We start from the raw sequence: 19,953 nt of genomic DNA, 5'->3' as shown, positions 1-19,953 counted from the left end.
CACATCAAGGAGGGGCGTCCAGAAGCACCATCAGCAGAGCGCTGACAGTCTTCCTCCATCACATTGTTCTAAAGATCTTACGTTTAAACCTTTCAGGAGCCCAGCAGACGGATAGCCTGGTGTACATGTTGGTGTTTGGTCCAACACCCCCAAATAAAAGCATTTAGAGACTTCCAATTGCAACATCTGAGAAGTAGTTTAAGCATGAAAATGTGTACAGAAACAGAAAATAGGCCACCCCAAATTGTATTGTTTTTTTTCTTCTATACTTACAAAAGAACAAGATTTGCCAAAAAGAAAAAAATTCTTACCATACTCTCATTTCTAATGTTTTGTAGAAGTTTTTGCTTAAATCGTTTATGTATTCGTGGTTAGTTTTACTTCTAGAAACATCACTTGTCTCAATGTAAGTCTGTTTACATTGGGCGACTCTTACATTATACAGTATAATGTGTTTCACTTGCTCCTGAACTCTTGACCATAAAATTTCAAAGGTGAGGTGACTCACAGAAAAATTCGACATTTCATTTGCAATTTTGGATAAATACATATGTGATATTTATTAAACAATTAAAAAGGGACAGGTAGCTCCTGAACAGGTAGCTCACTTGCTCCTGAACTCTTGACCATAAAATTTCAAAGGTGAGGTGACTCACAGAAAAATTCGACATTTCATTTGCAATTTTGGATAAATACATATGTGATATTTATTAAACAATTAAAAGGGGACAGGTAGACCAAAGAACTTCCTTTAAAAAAAACACACATTTAGTGCATCTTAAATGACCATGATTTCAACACAAAGCTCTAAAAGTTCAAAAGTCTTGATTCAGCTAGTTTTAACAATTATGTTGTCACTGGGACTCGGGTGGATCAGAGCGACAGGTTGACGTCGTTCTTCAGCTTGCCGCTACTCAGACTGTGGATCATAGCGATCATGGCAGAGTGTTTGCTCAGCTCGTCCTCCTTCTGCTTCAGCCTGGTCTCCAGCTGGCTCTTCTGCAGCTCCAGGGATGATGCCTGCCGGAGGAAGTGGGGACGGCGTGGGTTTCAGAGAACATCAGGAAATATTCAGCAGCCAATCAATTTACCAGAGTTGTGACTCTGTGACTTGAAACTTTTCCGGGGCTGACTTTCAAATGAAAGATGCCAAAAACTAACAGCTCCTCACAACCCTTTAAGCTGTAGACACATTTAATTTATAGATCTGGTCTTTTTTCAAAATTTGCTGATTGGAAGGTCAATTGTCATCATTCATTTCCTGATCTTATAATTGCTTTATTTATAGCTCTTGTGAAAATAATTACAGTGTACAAAATAAAAATAGTGTAAAAATGTGTAAAAATAAATAACAGTGTACATCAAATCATGTCAACATTATTCAATTTTCAATAATTCAATTACTCGGCACCCCTCAGTTTGAAAAGCCCAGCTTTGTCAGGGAACAGAGAGTGCAACCATTAAGAAACATAGATCATGAGGATGTCATTCATGTGAGAAAAACCTGCAACTGACTGAAACCTTATGTTTGAATGTATTCGCAAATCATACTCCTTAGGAATCAGCCACAGCTACTCAGAGTCCTTCCCTCCAACACCATTCGCCCCTCCTCACCTTGATACTGGCGTCCTTCCTGGCCTGCTCTGTCTTGTGAAGCTCTTTCTTCAGCATGTTCACGGTCTCCTCAAGATCTCTGCGCTCCCGCTCCTTCTCCCTTTCACTCTCCTTCTTGGCCTTCAGCTCATCCTTCAGACCTGATGTCGAACAAGACATTGCATGAAGACATCAAACTCAATGCGAAGTCGCAAATCAGAAAGCTAGTATTTCAATTTAACAAACAGGAAACTGCCAAAGTTTATTTTGTCTCCTTTCTGTGATGCAGATGATTCTTTTGTTAGTCTGAGTCAGATTAGTGTCGCCATTCAGTCAGTTTCTATATGACTGCATTTCCTTTAAAGTGAGAAACTAACCTGCAATGTCGCTGTCCCTCTGCTGGAGATCCGAGCGGAGTGCCCTGATCTCCTCATCACGCTCCTCCAAATCAGACACTTTCCTGTCAAAGGCACAGTTATGGGGGGGGAATTAAGTAAAGCTTACCAGTACTCAATTTTACCCTGGGGTTAATTTTTGTATTGTGAAATGTCAAAAGCGTCGGACTTGTCGTGCTGCAGCTGCAGGGCCTCGTGGTTCCTTCTCAGAGCTTCACTCTGCTTGGTGAGGCCGGCGTGAGCCACCTGCAGCTCCTTCAGCAGCCGCTCGCTCTCAGTGAATCTGAAACAAGAGGGGTTGTTATTTGCTTGATTGCTCAAAGTTTGCATTTACACAGTTTGACAATGTTCTAAAAACTTTTATTTTTGTTTTCCCTAATGACATTGTTAAAGCATTTTCAGCAATAAAAACATTGGGAAAATGTTTGAACTAACCAAGAGGTTGGGAAAAAAAAGAGACAAAAGACCAAGATGTCTTCAAAAAAGAAACAAGCACGAAATGCTGGGAATAATAAAGGGAAACCCGCCTAGGAGGACTAGCTGGTATAAGTATGTTTTAATGTTTGTCTCATACTAGAATGTGTTGCTAAAAATCATGGAGAACTGTGATTTCCTTAAAAATCACATTTTATAAAATATGTTTTAACCTACGCAGCAGGCATTGTTTTACTAGCGCAATGCATGCCAGGTCAATGACGTATACAGGTTGCATTGTGTTAACCTTGGCTTTCCACAAGTGTTAACTTTCGCTCGGTACAGCATGGAATGCACAGTAATAATACCAAATTGCGCTGATTGATTTTGGGTGTAATTTCCACTGACGCTAGTCTCCACAGCTTTCCAAGGGATAAGGAGAGAAGAAACAGTGGGAAATTGCTTGTGGACGCACACAACTTCTTAGGGATCCGTTGTGTTCTCGCCGCTTCACTCTGGATGCATTTAGCCGAAGTAAGGTGCTGAAAGAGCTTACGGGTGCAACTACTTTCAATGGACACTAAAGCTAAACACCGTGCCTACAGTTTTCTGCATACAAAAGGTCCTTGGGAACTGAGTGAAGCCCACTTGAAGAAACACCACAAGCAGGAGACGCCGGATGTTCTCCTGTGAGGATGTCAAAAACCCGCCACCGCAGAATTAGCATCTGACGAAAGACTAGGCACAAGCACTATCACAGAGGAAGCTGACAATGAGCCACACAGTCAAACAACACAGCAGTCTGTTAGTCTACAGTGCACAAAAGTGAAGCTTCTCATAACAGACGCTCTCTCTCTCTCTGTTAGCATAGCAAGGCAGTTGCCGCACAGCTGTTGCTGACTCCTGCCTCTTCGTGTTTTTGTTTGCATTTTAGCCCCTGTATTCAGCATTATTCTCCTCATTCACATCTCTCTTGGGTTCAAATGGGAAGGGTTGCAGAGATGACACGTTTGTGCCACGTAGCGTAAAATGTATGGGACCAAACTCAGAGCTACCTCACGACGTCACTACCCAGACAGTGTTACGACATAAGCAACAGTGGCAGCATTATTACATTATTCGATATTTTTGGACATTCTACATTGGTATTGCCTAAGTGACCAAAAGATGTCTGTGGGTCTGTGTGAAAGCACCTGTGCAGCAGCGTGTTGTAGGCTCCCTTGAGGGCCTGATGCTCATCAGAATCCTGCTGCAACCTGGCATTGTGCTGCAGCAGTTCCTCCATGTCAGCCTTGGAGCGCTGCACCTCCAGGACCTGGCTACTCAGCTCACCCTGCAGCCCTTCACGCCGCCGCTCTGCCTCTTTCAGTAGGCAGCCCAGTTTACGAGCCTGCCAACACAGATGGACAAACACTTCGTGTTCTTGTCTGTGGGGCCTGTGAGTGAGGGGTCTGAGCAACCTGAGGTTGTCCTAATTTGAAGGACCAATAAAATATAATTAAAAAAAAATTAATTCTAACCCATACAGGGGATCTGTCAATTCCAGAGTTTCATGTAGAAACACAGTCATTCACCCTGTCATTCACACCCACAGACAATTTAGTGATCAATGAACCTATTGACCGCTTTTGAACTGTGGGAGGAAGACGGAGAACCGGGAGAAAAGAGAACACACAAGTACACGAGAACGTGATCACTCTGTTCAGTCATGAAACGGACTAAGGAGGGTCGTCGTCTCAGACCCTCCCGTGTGTGTACGTCACCTCAGCTTCAGCCTGAGCCCGCTGGAAATGATACTGAGCGATGAGACGATCTGCTTGGGAAAGAGCCAGAGCTTTGGCCTCCAACAGGTCCTGAAGACGGCTCTCCTTAGACTGATGGGTTGGGGGAGGGTGGGGGGGCAAAAATAGATAGATTTTTTATTAAGACAAAATCATAATATTCACAATCTACAATATTACTCTGAAGACTCATTAGTTCATACGATATATATACCCAGGTTTATCCTTGTCAAAATCTTATTGCGGCAACTGGATCTGATTTCTTGAAGACCTTAAGTTCAGTTGTCATGCTAAGATTTGGGATAATGGATAAAACATGACCTGAATTACTGAGAAGCTTCATAGATATACCCAGACTTAAGCATGACCGAGAACTGCCACATGGTAAAACATAATACTAAGAAATATGCTGAATGTGGTATTGTGGTATTCAGCTGAACTTCACTTAAAAAAGAAAACAGTTGAATTGACTTTATTTGAGAAAAGCGGGTTTCAAAACTACTTCAATTAGATATGAGAACCCCGTAAGCCTTGAAATATTCTTGGAATACCCCGTTTAAAATCATGATGCAAAAGAGCCCCATCCCTTTTAACTTGTGAAGTAAATAGGGGCATTTGACGAATGGGCTCTTGGAGGAATCCATCCCACCAGGGTCCAATTTGTAGTAAATGCCTTATATACACAGGCCATGAAAAAAACTAATTTACAAGCTATTTTTGTGTCTACTTCACAACAAATAAGGCCCAAGTTAAAAAAATAAGGGTAGTTCACTCACCACAAATGCAGAGAGCTTCTGCTCATAAACATCAATGATCTCTGACACACGTGAATCTTTTACCTGCTCCTGCAGCTGTAAAGTTGAGCGAAACATAAGAGTATTACTCTTGATCGTGGCTGACGGTTACAAATTATGATACTGCATGTGCATTTACCATACACTCACACATACAGTACCTCCAGGCCAGTATGCATCTTCTCAGTTAAGCTATGCACTGCACTGTTGGAAGCTCCAGAGGCATCGAGCATGGCGGTGTTTGTCCTTGGAGGTGGGACTATTTCCTGCACTGCAACCCTCTTGATGGAAAGCTCAGCTTCCCTCTGCCGGTAGGCATTGTTGGCAGCCATACTTTCTCCGAGACTTCAAACAAAACACACGTTTTTCATACTGCATTTGAATTCCAATAGGGAGGTTCCAGCTCCTTTTTTGCATCAATTTTCCATTTGACTTTCAAAATCCCAACGCTAACTCGACACGAATCACTTTTTACTCTGTCTGAGGAGATCAATAACATTCAGAAGCAAGATGTGACTGCCTCCCCTCATGTGAATTAATATGTATAAAAAGGCAATTTTGGTTGATGATCTTGCCTGATATTCCTGGTAGTAACAGACTAAAACAAACAAAAGGAGCAAAAAAAAATGTAGGCAATTGCACATCAGATCATCATCTCTTGCGGTGACTCACACCAGTGACGGGAATTCTGGGAGTGGTGTGGCTTCGAACAATAGCGAGAGTCCAGTCTGCACACGGTCTCTGTGGTGAGACGTTAGTGCGAGGGAGAAGGGGGTCACCATCCGCTGATCCTGATAGACAGACAAATGGACAGCAGTCAGTCAGCAGGGGTAAGGATATGCGCAGTCTTGGACGCTATCTATTTCATGACCAATCTATTCAGGGATCAGACATCATGATTGTTTGTAGCCAATGATTCAATGGTTTACCCTTCCTTTTGCCACTTAGTTTATGAATGATTGAATTTAAAAGACCACTTTACACTTCATTCAAAACTTGTGCAACTGTCAGTAAATTGATAAATGAATGCTACTGACATGACACTGAGTTTTGGTTAATCTGTTGCTCCCCACCTCGTTCTCCCAAATGTTAATCTACGTGTCTATGGTACCATCATCTTGTTCAACTGTTGTTTAAGGAGAGAAGAATGAAAACAACTGATGAACCATAGAGGTGGAGTAAGAGTGTGTTGACCTGTAACATCCTGTAGAAGCTTGTCTCCATGTCTTTAACCTGATGTTTCAGTTTGCTCATTAACTCCAGAGTCTTGAGAAGAGCTTCGGCACACACCTGACTAGAACAGAGCACATTTTGAGTATTTGTACCAGAGATTCATAGATAGTGAGTAGAAGTATTCAGTACTTAGTCAGAAATACCTAACATGATGTATTTGCTAATTTCAAAACTGTTGTTGTCAAATGAGAAACTAAACATGCAGCACTTGAGGCTTTGAGTAAGTGTGCACTGGTTCTCCTGTAATTATAATGGCTGCATGGGTCTCAAACAGTGAGTGTGCATACATCTTTTTACTGCCTCCTTAATCTCACTTTCTGTTTATGATGCTAAATTATTTTCCAGCTGCTGGCTGGAGTTTTATCAGAAACATGGGCTTCTGTATGAGAATCCCAAGAGAAAGTGTCAACAGGCTGCTTCTAATGATTTGGTTAGCTAACTGTAGCCTCCACAGCTTGCCCCACCATATTTTAAAAATGTAAATCCTTCGACCATTGATAACCTTGTCCAATCATTGAAGTACTGATTGGTTACAGGTTACAGCAATTCAAACCTTCCGCCATCAGCAAAACTGACTGATCAATTGATTGTTTTATAACGTGCAGCAGAGCATGTGAAGAACTTTCCAGGTGAAGAATTAGCTCTAACTTGAAAAAAACACACTCAAGGCACGTGATATTACAGACATACTTACTTGAGGTCGCTGTCAGAACCCAGGGGGAGACTGAGAGGGTTGTTGCTATAGCAGCAGGAGAGGAGGGATTCGACCTGTTTTAAGCAGAGCTGAGAGCTCACTTGAGCAGACACAAGAGATCTGGTGGCTTCCACGGTGGAGAGGAGTGAGCACGTTAAGGAATTAGGGCACAGACAAAGAAAAACAAGCAGGTGTGGACAGCAGATGGGTAAGGATATTGAGGAGAACTCTAGCGACCTGTGTTATGCAATGACAGTATTTCCTCAGGTGAGTATCTCCCTGTGCAGGTTGGAGACCCTTCAGAAGCCCAAGCAAGACTGGAAGTACCATTTCTACAAAGCTCAGCACATAGTCCGACACATTTTCTCCTCCCAATGCCTCCTGCCAAGACCAAACAATCCATATTCAAGTAACACAAAAAAAAGAAGCTTTCATTTACCACTGAAATCATTTCACCAGCCTTGGTCATGATAGTCAAATTCATCAAACTGTTATCTGGGTTACTCAGAAATAGGATTGTTGAATAAAAACCCAGGGTTTGTATCTGGGCTAAACAGCATTAATAGTGTTAAGTGTCAGCATAATCTTTCTGGATAATAAACCTTCATAACAGCCTAAAGGGTGATTTGGGGGTAGATAAACTGTCACAAGGGTAAAGAGCATCCTCCCACCGGGGACGGACGTACCTCCAGCAGCTCCCTCAATAACTGCAGGGCCTGCAGTGAGCAGGATTCTGCGCCCTCAACAGGTGAGCTTAGCCACTGCACCAGAGCCAGTCCTGACTCCGCCTTGTGCCGACTGCCAAGCCCTGTCCCCTTTCTGTGGCCTGTGGCCAGGAGTTTGGGTCCCGCTGGTCTAAAGACCACCTGCCACAAGAGTGAACGCAGACCCGAGATGTTGCACATGGACAGGAGCAGCTCCAGAACCTGCAGTTCACAACAAACACTAAAGTGAAGACTTTGTCCCCTAGAACAGGAACTATCACTAAGTACAAGAAAAATGGTCATTATGGTGATTTGCCATCGGGGTGAGCAGTGAATACACACTATGATGAAGACAGAAGTTGGATTATATACATTTGATATTGTTTGTGTTAAAAGTTAGGCTCCTTAGTCGCTCACTTAAGACTGATCTTGATAATAATTACGAGATTTAAATACTGTGATTTGCTGAAAAAAACATTTTTTCCCATTTATTCACTTTAGCTTGCATTCTATTTGGAATGTGTGCTATATTTACACTATTATGATACATTTAGTTTACAATATATTGTTTCTTAATTACACACCAAGTATATACTGGGAAAAAAAAAATGTATTAGTGCATAGGAAGTACTGAACTGCATGTCTTCATTGCAGTGACAGTAACATTTACTGCACTTGTTTCATTATAGTAGTAGATAATAGGAATGACTATTAACAAATGCCTTATCGAGTTTTACTTGTACTGTAATTTCAAATATAAAACACTTCATAAAATATGAATTTTACCCCTGAGGGTCAGGTGATCATACCTGCAAAGCCTAACACATAGGCTTTCAGTCTTTTGTTCAGTAAAAAAATGAATAAAATAAAGAAGAGTTTCAATCACCTCACCTTTGCTGCAGAGTCTGGATCTTTGGATTTTAGCAACCCTAAGACTTGAGAGACACAAGCTGAGAAGTGCTCATACCTGCGAACAAGTGTGCACAAGTATGTAGAACAAGTGAAGTACATTTCAGTATTAAATGACAGGCAGAAGGAGCAGAAACATGCACACATGTATTATGTGTGCGTGTATATGTGTATATGTGTATTAGTGTATGGGCGTTCATATTTACCGGGTGAGATATTCAGCTATCTTGGGATGCTGCAGGAGATCCACCAAGAGGTCCACAGAATATTTCCGGGTTAGCGTGCCATCGCCATTCACAATTATGTTGAAGACAAGTTGGAATGTCTGGTGGATGTTCTTTGCATCAAAGAGCTTAAGGAAAACATGAAATGACCAGAGAATCACAACTCATTCCATATTCTGGAGCATCATACTGACATTATAATTTTCATTTACCGGTACTTCAGATTTTCGTGTGTGCTGAGAGAAACATTAGTCATATTTGAAAACAACTTTTTACATACGAACAAAAACTTTTTTTTAAGATGAGAAGATATAAAAAAAGATATGTCGCCAAGGTAATCTAATTCGTTAATAAAGAGCTTTTTATCTGGATCTGGTTTACTCACATTTTTTTCCCCTGAAGTTGAAAACTAAAATATCAGAGTATTTCATTTTCAAAACCCAGTTCAACCCCTACCATAGGTTTATCCATCACCCCTCATAAATATGAGGGGATCAGTTTTAATATAAAATGTTGCCAATGTTTCCGCTCACCTTCTCTCCCACCTTCTCATTCAGAGTGAGGCTAGCCAGAATGGATAATGTAAACACTACCACCGTCAGACTGTTGTGAGCCAGAAAGTTGATCAGCGTGCGATAGAAGGGCCTCACATTCTCCTGCAACAACAAGCAAAAAGGAATATATTTCTCAATATTATATTACTGATAACTTCTGTTGAACAATTCAGTGACTGCGCAATATAACACTCTACTGTACTAGATATGTAATATGCAATGTAAAAGTTAAAAAATTGGAAGATATCTCAGAAATGGAATTTAATTAGAAAAGGCAGAAGAAAGAGGAAGCTGTGAGAAACAAAGAAATGTCCTCTATTTTATCTTTTTATTTAACCTTTACTTAACCAGGAAAGTCCCATTGAGATGAAAAACCTATTTTTCAAGGGAGTCCTGGCCAAGAGGAAGCAAAACAATACAGTCTATATGCTTTGCACTCTATTTTGTTTGAGCAAGAATGTTGGCTTCATTAACAAAGATATTTAATTTAAAATTAAGGGCTGACTAATGCAAAGATGATTTTTTTAACTTGAACAAAGAATTGTGGACCTGTGTCCACAAAGTATTTTCTTTCTAAGAGAACAAGGGGGGCAGGACCCTGAGAAAGGCTGAAGTGAAATGCCTTGGTTCTATCTGCTATTAAAACAGCATTGTAAATCTGCAATTTTGACAATGTCAAAACCAGTCATCCGTGGCAATTACACGTGAGGGTTTTTCCCTCTGATCTACATGCTTGCACCAAGAGACTCACCAAAGACTTAATATGACTCTGCAGTGAGGGGTTGTCACGACATAGGTTTGCCAGAATCCCGAGGCATGGCATGATGGTGCTATCGTTCCGAGACTGGCTGCAACAGGACATCCACAGGAATATGATCAGTTGATCGTCACTACATTCAGCAGGCTCTCACTTTGTTGTGCTGCAAACAATCGGTTTTACATGTTGCTTATGAGGAAAGTGATGAGCTCATGAATGTGGTTGGATGACGGGAAAACGCGAGTGTTGTAGGTCAGTTTCTGCAGCAACTGTAGACACTAAAAGAAAAGAGCAAAAAAAAAGGCAGTGAAAAGAAATTCCAAAAACTGCAAAACTTATTCTATTGTACTATTACTTAACACTGACAAACTAAGATAATTTTTTTATGTTGTTTTTTTCACATTTTCATGAAAAAAATATTTAATTTTGCTGATCTGATCTGAACCCCAGTGGTGTTTTCGTTACTAGACTTCTGTGCTCATCATGGGCTGTCTTTGGTGAACACCATGTTCAGACATAAATGTGTGCACATGGCACCAACACACTTTGTAGTCATGTCATCAGACTAGAAGCCGCATGCTCTGGACACTCGGGGGAAAAGAGGAAGCTGTCAACTGATCACCACCTGGTGGTGAGCTGGCCCCGTTGGTGGGGGAGGAAACTGGTCAGACCTGGTAGGCTCAAATATATTGTGAGGGTCTACGGGGAAAGTCTGGTAGAGTCCACTGTCGGGAAGCATTTCAACTCCCACCTCAGTCAGAGCTTCAACTATGTCCTTCGGGGGACATTGAGTGGACCATGTTCTGTGCCTCCGTTCTCAAGGCGGCAGACCAAGCTGTGACAGCCGATAGATGCAGCCGAATGTGAAATGGCAGGGTTGAGGATCAGCACCTCCAAATCCGAGACCATGGTTCTCAGCTGGAAAATGGTGGAGTGCCCACTCCAGGTTGGGGAAGAGGTCCTTCCTCTGGTGGAAGAGTTCAAGTATCTCAGGGCCTTGTTGAGTGAGGGAAGGGTGGAGTGGGAGGTCCACAGGCAGATTGGTATGGCATCGGCAACGATGCAGACTCTGGGCAGGTCTGTGTTGGTGAAGAAGGAGCCGAGCCAAATGGCGAAGCTCTAAATTTACCTGTCGGTCACAAGCTGTGGGTTATGGCTGAAGATCAAGGTTCAGCCGCAAGGAGTTTTCTCTTCAGGGTGTCCAGACTCTCCCTTAAGAGGTAAGGTGAGGAGTTAGGCGATCCAGGAAGGGCTCAGAGTAGAGTCTCTGCTCCTCCACATAGAGGAACAAGATGAGGTGGCTAAGGCATGTGGTCAGGCACACCTCCCTGGTGAGGCACTCAAGGCATGTCCAACCGGGACGAGTCCCCGGGAAGACCCAGGACACACTGGAGGAACTATGTCTCTAGGCTGGCCAGGGAACTTCCCCTCGGAAGAGCTGGACCAAGTGATGTCAGAAAGGGAACTCTGGGCTTCTCTGCTTCGGTTGCTGCCCCCATGATCCAACCCCAGATAAGCAACAGAAGATGGATGAGTGGATGGACTGATAATTTTGCAGCACTTTTGGACTTTCTAAACTTTAGGTAACCTAATACTATAACAAATGATGACTCTGAATCTAATTAAAAATCATTTTGATCAAACCAATAAGCTGAATTAACAGTTAAATGAGACATATAGCAAATGTTGTGACATCACAAAAATAAGTCTGACAATGACACACTCACCTGTAGCACCAGAGGCTCCTCTGGTGTTGCACTGTGGCAGTGAATAATGGAGGCCAGGGTGCTGGTGAGGTTGTAGCTGCTGTGAAGCATTTTACAACTGCTATTGTCCCAGGCTAGAGTGAAAATACACAAATGTTATATCCTGTTTAAATGTTTTTAACATTTGCCATTAACAAACAGCACTTAAACGTACACATTTAAAACAAAGAACATCACACATTTTGCCCCTATCTAAAAAGTTAGGGGTGTGATGACTACTATCTTCTGGGCTGAACGATTCAACTATCATGATATTGAACTCAATTTTTCAGCTTGCAAACTGCAATAATGTTGGATCAAAATATATGTTCATTGTTACACCTTCCATATAAGCGTCCTAAACTTGCAGTTGGTCATATTACCATATGTGAGTCAGTTTTTGTATTAAATACTGCAATATTTTTTTTAATCTTGGATGGACAACGAATTATGTAGATAAAAAAAAACAACTGGAAAATCACCAAGACTAAAATCTAAATACTGTGACAGTTTAAATATGATGTTAACCGAGAAAATCAGTATCCGCCGCTATTCAGTACAGAACAAAAACATTTTGACAATCTGAATAGGTGTGGGAATGTGCCCTATCTCTAAACAGGAGGGATGACTGTACCCAGTTGGGCCAGAAGGGAGACGATAGAACTGGTCAGGACAGGGCTGGTGTTGGGATTTCCGATCACCTCCACCAACCCACTCACACACTCTGCGTGAAGCGCCTGGCCTGAGGACAACAGCTGGTCACATTTCAGGCTTGACACCTCCTGCAAACATTGCAAAAATACTGAATATGCACTGCCGACACCGCAGACTTCACATATATATATGTACAGACATCTGGACAACGTTGATTTGTCAATCCTCGACTTAAATAGTCAAACTATGTCACAGAGTATAAACTCTTGTTTAAGCCCTTCTTTACTCTTTCTGGCAGGTAGTTAATTGTCAAGACAACACTTGTGAAAAATGCAGAAAGATTGTCAGAATTGACCAAGTAATCAAGAAGGTATCACGTTAATAATAAACATTTTGCAGAGATTTTACAAAATAAATGAGTAAAATTAGAAATACACATAATTTTCCCAACGGATGACAGGACAGTTGTGAAACTCAGTGAAGTTATATTGAGAAGTTATATTGTGCGTCCTCACTTCCACTTGTTTCTGCAGCTGCGTCGCGGTCTGCGCCGTCTTGCCGTCTCTGTACTGCTGGACGGCCAGTAACAGAGATTTCAGACAAGTAATCGAGTCCATCCTTTCGACGGAAAGTGTCCTCCAGTGGGCCTTCGTGAGATAAACGACAAAGAGCAAACTGCGAGATCGAAACAACGGCTGACAATAAACAACCGACGTATGACATTCAGCAAGCTAGCTAGCTCCTAAAGTACGCCGTGGCTTGTAACCGCCGCCCGGTAGCGTTTGTTAATACTCAGTAGTAGCACTAGAATACGTTATACAATGTCTTTTTTTGTTGTTGTTGGTTTGTTTGTTGATATTATTTGGATTTCCTTGACTACCTGCTTGTTTTTTTACTTCCTTCTAAGCTTGTCAATGACTTCCTCCCGCGCCGAGCTTCGAACGGGACAGGAGCAGACCATGTTTGTGGAAGGGGTCACTGACTTTGAAAATAAGAATCAGTAAGGCTAAATTACTTTCTATACAACTCAAAGTAATTTATTTATTAATTGTAACCCTGTCAAATAAAAAAGCAAAATCAGGAAGCGCAACACTCGAGATTTTAGCTGTTGTAGCGAACCAGATTCAGATCTCTCCCCTTTCACATGGTTTGTGCGAGATGACGGAAGGGTTGACGCTTCTCGAGGCTCGTAGCACAACCTGACCGCTTAACTTAAAATAAAACTAAATTAAATTCAAATATATTTTAAATTCACACAAACACGGACTTTGATTATCTATAAGACAGTGTGACAGAACATAAACATATATACCATAAACATTTTCACCTGTTACAATTTCATTCTTGGTTTTGATTATGTGAAATTCAAGAATAAAACAATTATAAACAAGGTATTCACAGATCTTCAAGCGCTCAGTTCAGGACAAAATATCCTGATTAGCTTTTTTCCCTGCTGGAAAAGATCCCTGACAATGAGCACAACATTGCTTGACCTGCAAGAAAACAACCCTCCCTTGCATAGTCCGAACAGTTTTAGGCGAACAGTTTTTATAAGGCAAATCCCCTGAGCAGTTGGAGATGGGACACAAACTCAAGAGTGATCACCTGCAGCGGGCTGCTCTTGCTGGGGGATTATTGTGTTAAGACCGAAAACACCCGAGGAAACTTAGGTACATTAAATTCTCTAATTCAGGCTTGCTCTTGCCCTCCTTCTGTCTCCCACACCAAGCTTGTTCTCATCTTGTCTTTTGTCCTGTGATCACGATCCTTGTCTCTATCTTGCGTTCGCTCCATTACTGTTTCCGTGCACTCTTGTTTCTGTTTGCCGTGACACCCCCGGCCCCCGCGACACCCTCGGTCCTCTGGGTTGTGTTAAAGTTCGCGCAAGATTCACGCGCGGGAACGCATCACGTGATGGCAAAAGTGCACCCAACTTTGTATTTTTCCACTAACACCCCCAATGCAGTAGCAATGACGAATCCCAGAAGGCCTGGAGGCCCAGTTCATGACACGGCCTGGTACCTAGTTGACCTCTTCCAAAGGGTGTGAAAAACAACTCCATATTAGGAAGAAACCTTGACCATCCAGATAGTGGTATAAATCACGGCCACTCCCAGCCGAAAGGAAAAGTATGTTACTGATGAATATTCTTTATTTTCAGTGCAGTCTCAAAAACATCTTGAACACATAACTGGAAGGCTTGTGTATATGAAATCAACATGAGTGGGATGTAAAGCAGCATACAAGAATATTTTTGCTAGCTTTGGTTCCCACAAACCACAGCTGTCTGGAAAAAAACTGAAGTCGAAAGGTTAGTTTCGGACATGAGAAGCTCAAGCATATTAGGCCAAAAACAGGAAATATACAAATGACAGCCACTGTTCCATTCCATCAATGAAAAAATCAGACATTTAAAAAAAAACAATAAATTCTGATCCTTGGTTTTAAACATGACCTTTTAATAGTGGAAACTGCAGCGAGTAGGTTGTTGGTCACAAACAACCACAAGGCGAGAGAGTTGAAAGTGCTTCTACTAAATGTTATACAACTAAATAAACAATGTCTTTTTAGCCACACATCATACTAGAGGTGAACACAAATAAACTGTTTTCACACCACGAGAAGATATGGAGGTCTGTTTCTATTCTTAACGACTGATTTTAAGATAGAATTAGTATTCATATGTTCTGTGAACATACAGTCGTATTTTTAACACCCATTGTTCAGCTCCACTTGCATGTTTCTACGGGGATGCGAAGGCCAGAATTCAGGAAGGCAAGACTTTCACATAATCAGGTGAGCCAGGGACATCTAAAGAGAAGCAGAAAAAGTCAGCGAAAAAAAGATGAGATAGACAGCATGACAGTTAATCGATAGCTCACTTTCATAGTCTGCCTCTTCCTCCTCTTCCATCTCGGGGGGTTTTTGTGGTTCAGACAAAATGTTGTGCCGCCTCTTGACAGGGTAACGCAGCTCGATGGCCAGGCCCTGTCCACGCTTCTCATAGTGACACAGGAGGTCATCCAAGCTGTCAAAGTATTTCTCCATCTGTCTCACTTCTGTCTGCGTGATAGATTTCATTAAAGGATGTTTTATTTTTCTCATTCTTTTATTTAAAGTTTTTTTTTTCTTATGTGAAAAACATGGTTTAATTCCTTCTAATTGTGGTCAATTGATCATATAATGAATACTGTATACACTGTATATGACTATATACTGAATAAATAGAACACGGATGTGAAATCAAAATTGACAATGCCGGTTCTGTTTTTTTGACAGTTGTCAGTGGAAGTTTGTTGGACCAAAAAAACTTTTGTCAACTACTTTTGTAAAATATTTCAAAAAGCAAAGAGAAGAAAAACATTTAAATTCTGTCATTATTTCAACATTGTGGAAGTTATTTGAAGAAAAAGGCTTTTATTTTTTATAATTATCACAAAATGTACAAGAATTAAATTTTTGATGAAATGAAAAGAAAAAATTGGATTGTATTTGTATGTGTGTGTTTTCATGTGTTTACCATAATTAAATATTGACCGGAGTTTGTCTTAAACAGTCTGTAGGTATACACCATCCTCTGTTTACTGCAAAGATTAACAATATACACATATATTTGGACACAAGTGACTTTGCAGAATATCAAGCAAATACACAAAAATAATGTCCGTCATTCATCACTTGTCTTATTTCCTTACAAACACAAAAAATCTACTGCTTTGCAACCGTTGTCTGACTGTTGTCAACCTTGTAGACATTTGTACTGGAGAAATTTTGGAAAGTCCAGGGTTCTTTCAATGGATACTAATGTCACCACTGTATATAGCAATGAGCCATTTCTGTCGGATAGAATATATATAGTGACACGTAAAGTGCACGTGTGAAATGGAAAGATAAATAGGCCATAGGCCTCCGTTATGTCATCAGAACCCAGCAGTGGTTGAGACCATTAAATATGATAGCAAAATTAATAATAGACAGTTATCTCTGATATAATTACCTATTCAATTATTTGGTTGTACTTGAAAAAAAGAATTAACGATTTCAAAGGAAAAAAAAAAAATCACAGCTTAATGTGGAAATAAAGTATAATAAAAACTCACTAAACACAGAGACACAGGGCTCCACGGATGGTCTCGCTGTCTCGAATTAGATAGGCACCATCCCTGTTCTTCTTCGCCAGCAGTGTTTCACACTCCTTTCTGCTCATGGCGCCGTGGTAACACGATGGTGGAGCTGCTGCCATTTTGAGGAGACACCGACAGACACCACCACTGTACCCGCTCTGCAGTGTGATCCAACTCTTACCGCTCCCAAAGACCACCGATGGTGTCCTGGACAGGAAGAGATTCTCACCCACACCTGAATGGCTGGCTTCTTTCAAGTCAGTTAGCGGAGAGATGATCTACAATCTGAGGATGCTAATGGCAACAGGTCACTGGTCCTGGGTGATCAGTAAAGAGTTAAGTGAAACAATGCACAGGAGGCAACAGACAGGGTTAGTCTTGCAGGAAGTAGGTGTGTTTCTGCAACAACTATTTATGCCATCAAAGCCCCAAACAGATAATACGCATTGTCCAGTGTAGCCAGGATAAAAACCGAGAAAGAAAAAAGGTCATCTGCTCAGATGTATGTTGCACATACGGGTTTTCCTACATATTTCTTACATTTTCCCCATTTCTCTTCCATTTAGTTACTGTTTGGCCTTGGGCCTCAACTTTGCTGATGCAGACAAAGGGCCAGGCATCATGTTTATATTGGAAAATTGCCTTCTGACTCAGCTCCCTCTTGACCACAACAGACCGGTATGACCCACTAGCCCGTTTTGCTTTTTTATCCAGCCCGCCAAACTATTTTTTTTTTTAATTATATATTTTAACAAGTATTTTCAATCAATATTGAATTTAGATTTTTTTTCCTTTTGTTTAATTTTGCATGGATGATTAGATGAAAATAATGTCGGTACATTTTCATGATCATTAATTATTTTAAAGTAGAAATAAAATGGCAAAATATTTAGATATTTCAATTGAAATTTTCATTTTGTTCAATTTACATGATACCTAGTTGGTTCACGCATAAAATATAATAAGAAATGTGGCCCACCAGTCAAAATAATTGCCAGCTTCTGGGTTAGGGTGTCTCATTTTAGGCCTGTTCCAATTCATTCTCTGATAGGATGTCATTAAAAAGTCATACTTAGGTGTCTTTCCACATCTCCCCACAGGAGGTCAGCAGCTCCTGATCACAGATTTAACACTGATATTTCAAAGTATATTGGAGCAACTTGGTCTTTCCTGATGTATGTTTTTACAATTTCCAAAATCACCCCTGAAAAAGAGCTGCTTTGAGGTGTGTCGGGGATTCACTGACTCCTCCAACCCCTTCCCTAACTTGTCATTACAACAAATCTTATCCTGACATAGAATAGGTAACAAATTGTAACAACATGCTGTATAATAATATTGAGAAATAGTAAACTGATTTTCTATGTGTGATTATTATTATTATCTTTTTTTAAGTCTTTAATCAATAGCCAGCATGGACAGAATTAGAATCGTATTCCTATTAGATCCTATCCGAAAAATGTAAAAAATTAGATTGAATCTGAGAAAACTAGAAAGAAATTATGGGGAGAAAACATGAATTGGTCTACTTCAATCAAATATGTGTCAAGGGCTTCTTAGGACAGCTGCGTCTTATTTTAATGAGAACATTCTTTTATGATTTCATCAGATTTAGACATTTATATACAACCTTTTGTTAGATTTTAACTTTTAGTTTTTCTGAAGAGAGGTAGCTGAACCTGACAAAAAACTGATTTTTGTCTGATACAAATTAATAACTTAAACTGTAGGGGTTAGGAGCAACACATTCCAAGAACCTGGACGGAAATAAATCAAATAAATCACAAATCGAACTCCCCTCCATTTTGGTGACATTGCATTTCCTTTCTCTGATTAACAATGATTCATTCATATATTGAATGAAATGGGAAGAAGACAGAGAACCCAGGGTTAACATGCAAAGGCCTCCAGGGGGCCTGCGACTGCACCGTAGTACATTTCCCATAAATATGTAAGAAGAAATAGCCCAAAAGCGGTGGATAGACTCTACAACTCTCACTCAATTTGTCTTCCATTAGTGTCGTTTCCTGTAAATCGGTGGTCCCCAACCCCGATCCACAAAGAAAATCTTTCTTGGTACAAATGATAGTTTTTTTCTATTAAACCTTACAGATCTTACTTGGGTCTGTTTCCCCCTTTTGTAATTGGCTAATATAAAGTGTAAACATTGTATTCAGATGAACTTCTGTGAACTGACAAACGTTTTTATTAACCGATCCGCAGAAACATTTTCATGCCCGGTACAAAAAAAGGTTGTGGACATCAGGAGCAGAATTATGAAACTCAAGCGGGGTCAGAAACATGAATGTTTTCTCAGAGCGGCGCCCCCAATGAGACGAGACCTGACAGCTCATGGTGTCACACCCATGCTGGATTATCCCGTTAACTTTACCTAAGGATACCTTAAACACACATGAATATGTCCAGCTTCTATGTTTGAGCTGCGATTATCTCTGCAGCTTAGGCTCCTCTAATAGATCATCAGACCCCTCCGACCTCATGACCCCTTTCTCACCTGCCGACTCGACCGGAGGTTGCCTAGGTTAGGTTGCCCCGGTCCAGTTTTATTTTTCATATGCCGACTAATATGTTGTAACATTATGACAATCAGAAGTAGTAACCATGTCTGTTTGTGCTTGATTATTGGCAGTAGGTGAAGGAAAGAAACAGGGAAAACTCTAGAAGGTGAGCATTACAGGGTCGGAAAGTGACGATGTTTATGCCATAATAACAATTTCCAGACATCTGATAAGAATCAGGGTTTTATCACATTATTGATGAGACCATACCAATCAATCCATGAATTGAGCGGCATGAATGAGTGAAATACAGTAATAAGAAAACCATGATGGCACATCCATAAATCTAAGATTAGGAAAATATCTTCTAAAAGGGCAGAAAAAAGTACAATTACTATTTTCGCTATATTTCTATTGGTCTATTTTTTTATTTATTTTTTAAAATCTTTTTTTGAAAACGGTTGCGATACTATGTGGCCTCGCACGCAACGGTTCAACGAAGATCTCCGTGTTTTTTAGGAACCGTGAACGCCAGATGATCGATATCCTCAGGATGAACGGTTTCCTTTGAAAAAAAGAAAAATACTGACCACAAAGTGTTGTTTCTATAATCTCTTGGACAGGATCCACACTGCACCTTTCCTTCCTGCCAAGTCAGGTGACTGACCAGAGGGCGCAGCCTTAAAGATAAGCTTGTTAAGTCGCTAGAACATTGTGACCTTATTGTGACCTTTTACCTGGCTTCTCACCGGCCAGTCACTTTTCAGTCTGGTGTCAGCAAAACATTTAAATTTAGATTTTATTTTCTAAATGTGATCAGTTTCGTATATATATACATATATTTATATATGTATATATA

The 19,953-nt window shown here is 40.7% G+C and overlaps 2 protein-coding genes across 2 annotated transcripts; both read right to left on the bottom strand.

The window, feature by feature from the left end:
• Positions 1-670: 670 nt before the first annotated feature.
• cip2a (cellular inhibitor of PP2A) lies at positions 671-13,087 on the bottom strand. Its single transcript, XM_086150800.1, has 21 exons — positions 12,967-13,087; positions 12,432-12,579; positions 11,780-11,892; positions 10,236-10,330; positions 10,047-10,143; positions 9,275-9,397; positions 8,724-8,869; positions 8,500-8,575; positions 7,591-7,830; positions 7,123-7,285; positions 6,905-7,049; positions 6,172-6,271; positions 5,650-5,768; positions 5,139-5,322; positions 4,960-5,034; positions 4,166-4,276; positions 3,596-3,792; positions 2,158-2,271; positions 1,971-2,053; positions 1,615-1,754; positions 671-1,020 (listed from the first exon to the last, which is right to left on the bottom strand). The coding sequence occupies exons 1-21, from the start codon at positions 13,066-13,068 to the stop codon at positions 874-876; spliced, it is 2,718 nt and encodes a 905-aa protein (XP_086006926.1). The 5' UTR covers positions 13,069-13,087; the 3' UTR covers positions 671-873.
• A 1,563-nt stretch (positions 13,088-14,650) lies between these two features.
• On the bottom strand, positions 14,651-16,881 carry LOC147231742 (SH2 domain-containing protein 1B). Its single transcript, XM_086150313.1, has 4 exons — positions 16,552-16,881; positions 15,972-16,035; positions 15,334-15,514; positions 14,651-15,262 (listed from the first exon to the last, which is right to left on the bottom strand). The coding sequence occupies exons 1-4, from the start codon at positions 16,692-16,694 to the stop codon at positions 15,219-15,221; spliced, it is 432 nt and encodes a 143-aa protein (XP_086006439.1). The 5' UTR covers positions 16,695-16,881; the 3' UTR covers positions 14,651-15,218.
• Between the last annotated feature and the right edge of the window lie 3,072 nt (positions 16,882-19,953).

The sequence above is a fragment of the Fistularia commersonii genome, chromosome 8 (assembly GCF_037954325.1).
Source record: "Fistularia commersonii isolate RoL2024-O1a breed Wild chromosome 8, RoL_Fcom_v1.0, whole genome shotgun sequence".
Lineage (NCBI taxonomy): Eukaryota > Metazoa > Chordata > Actinopteri > Syngnathiformes > Fistulariidae > Fistularia > Fistularia commersonii.
Note: the sequence above shows the minus strand (reverse complement) of the source record. Positions and strands in the feature narration are given on the sequence as shown.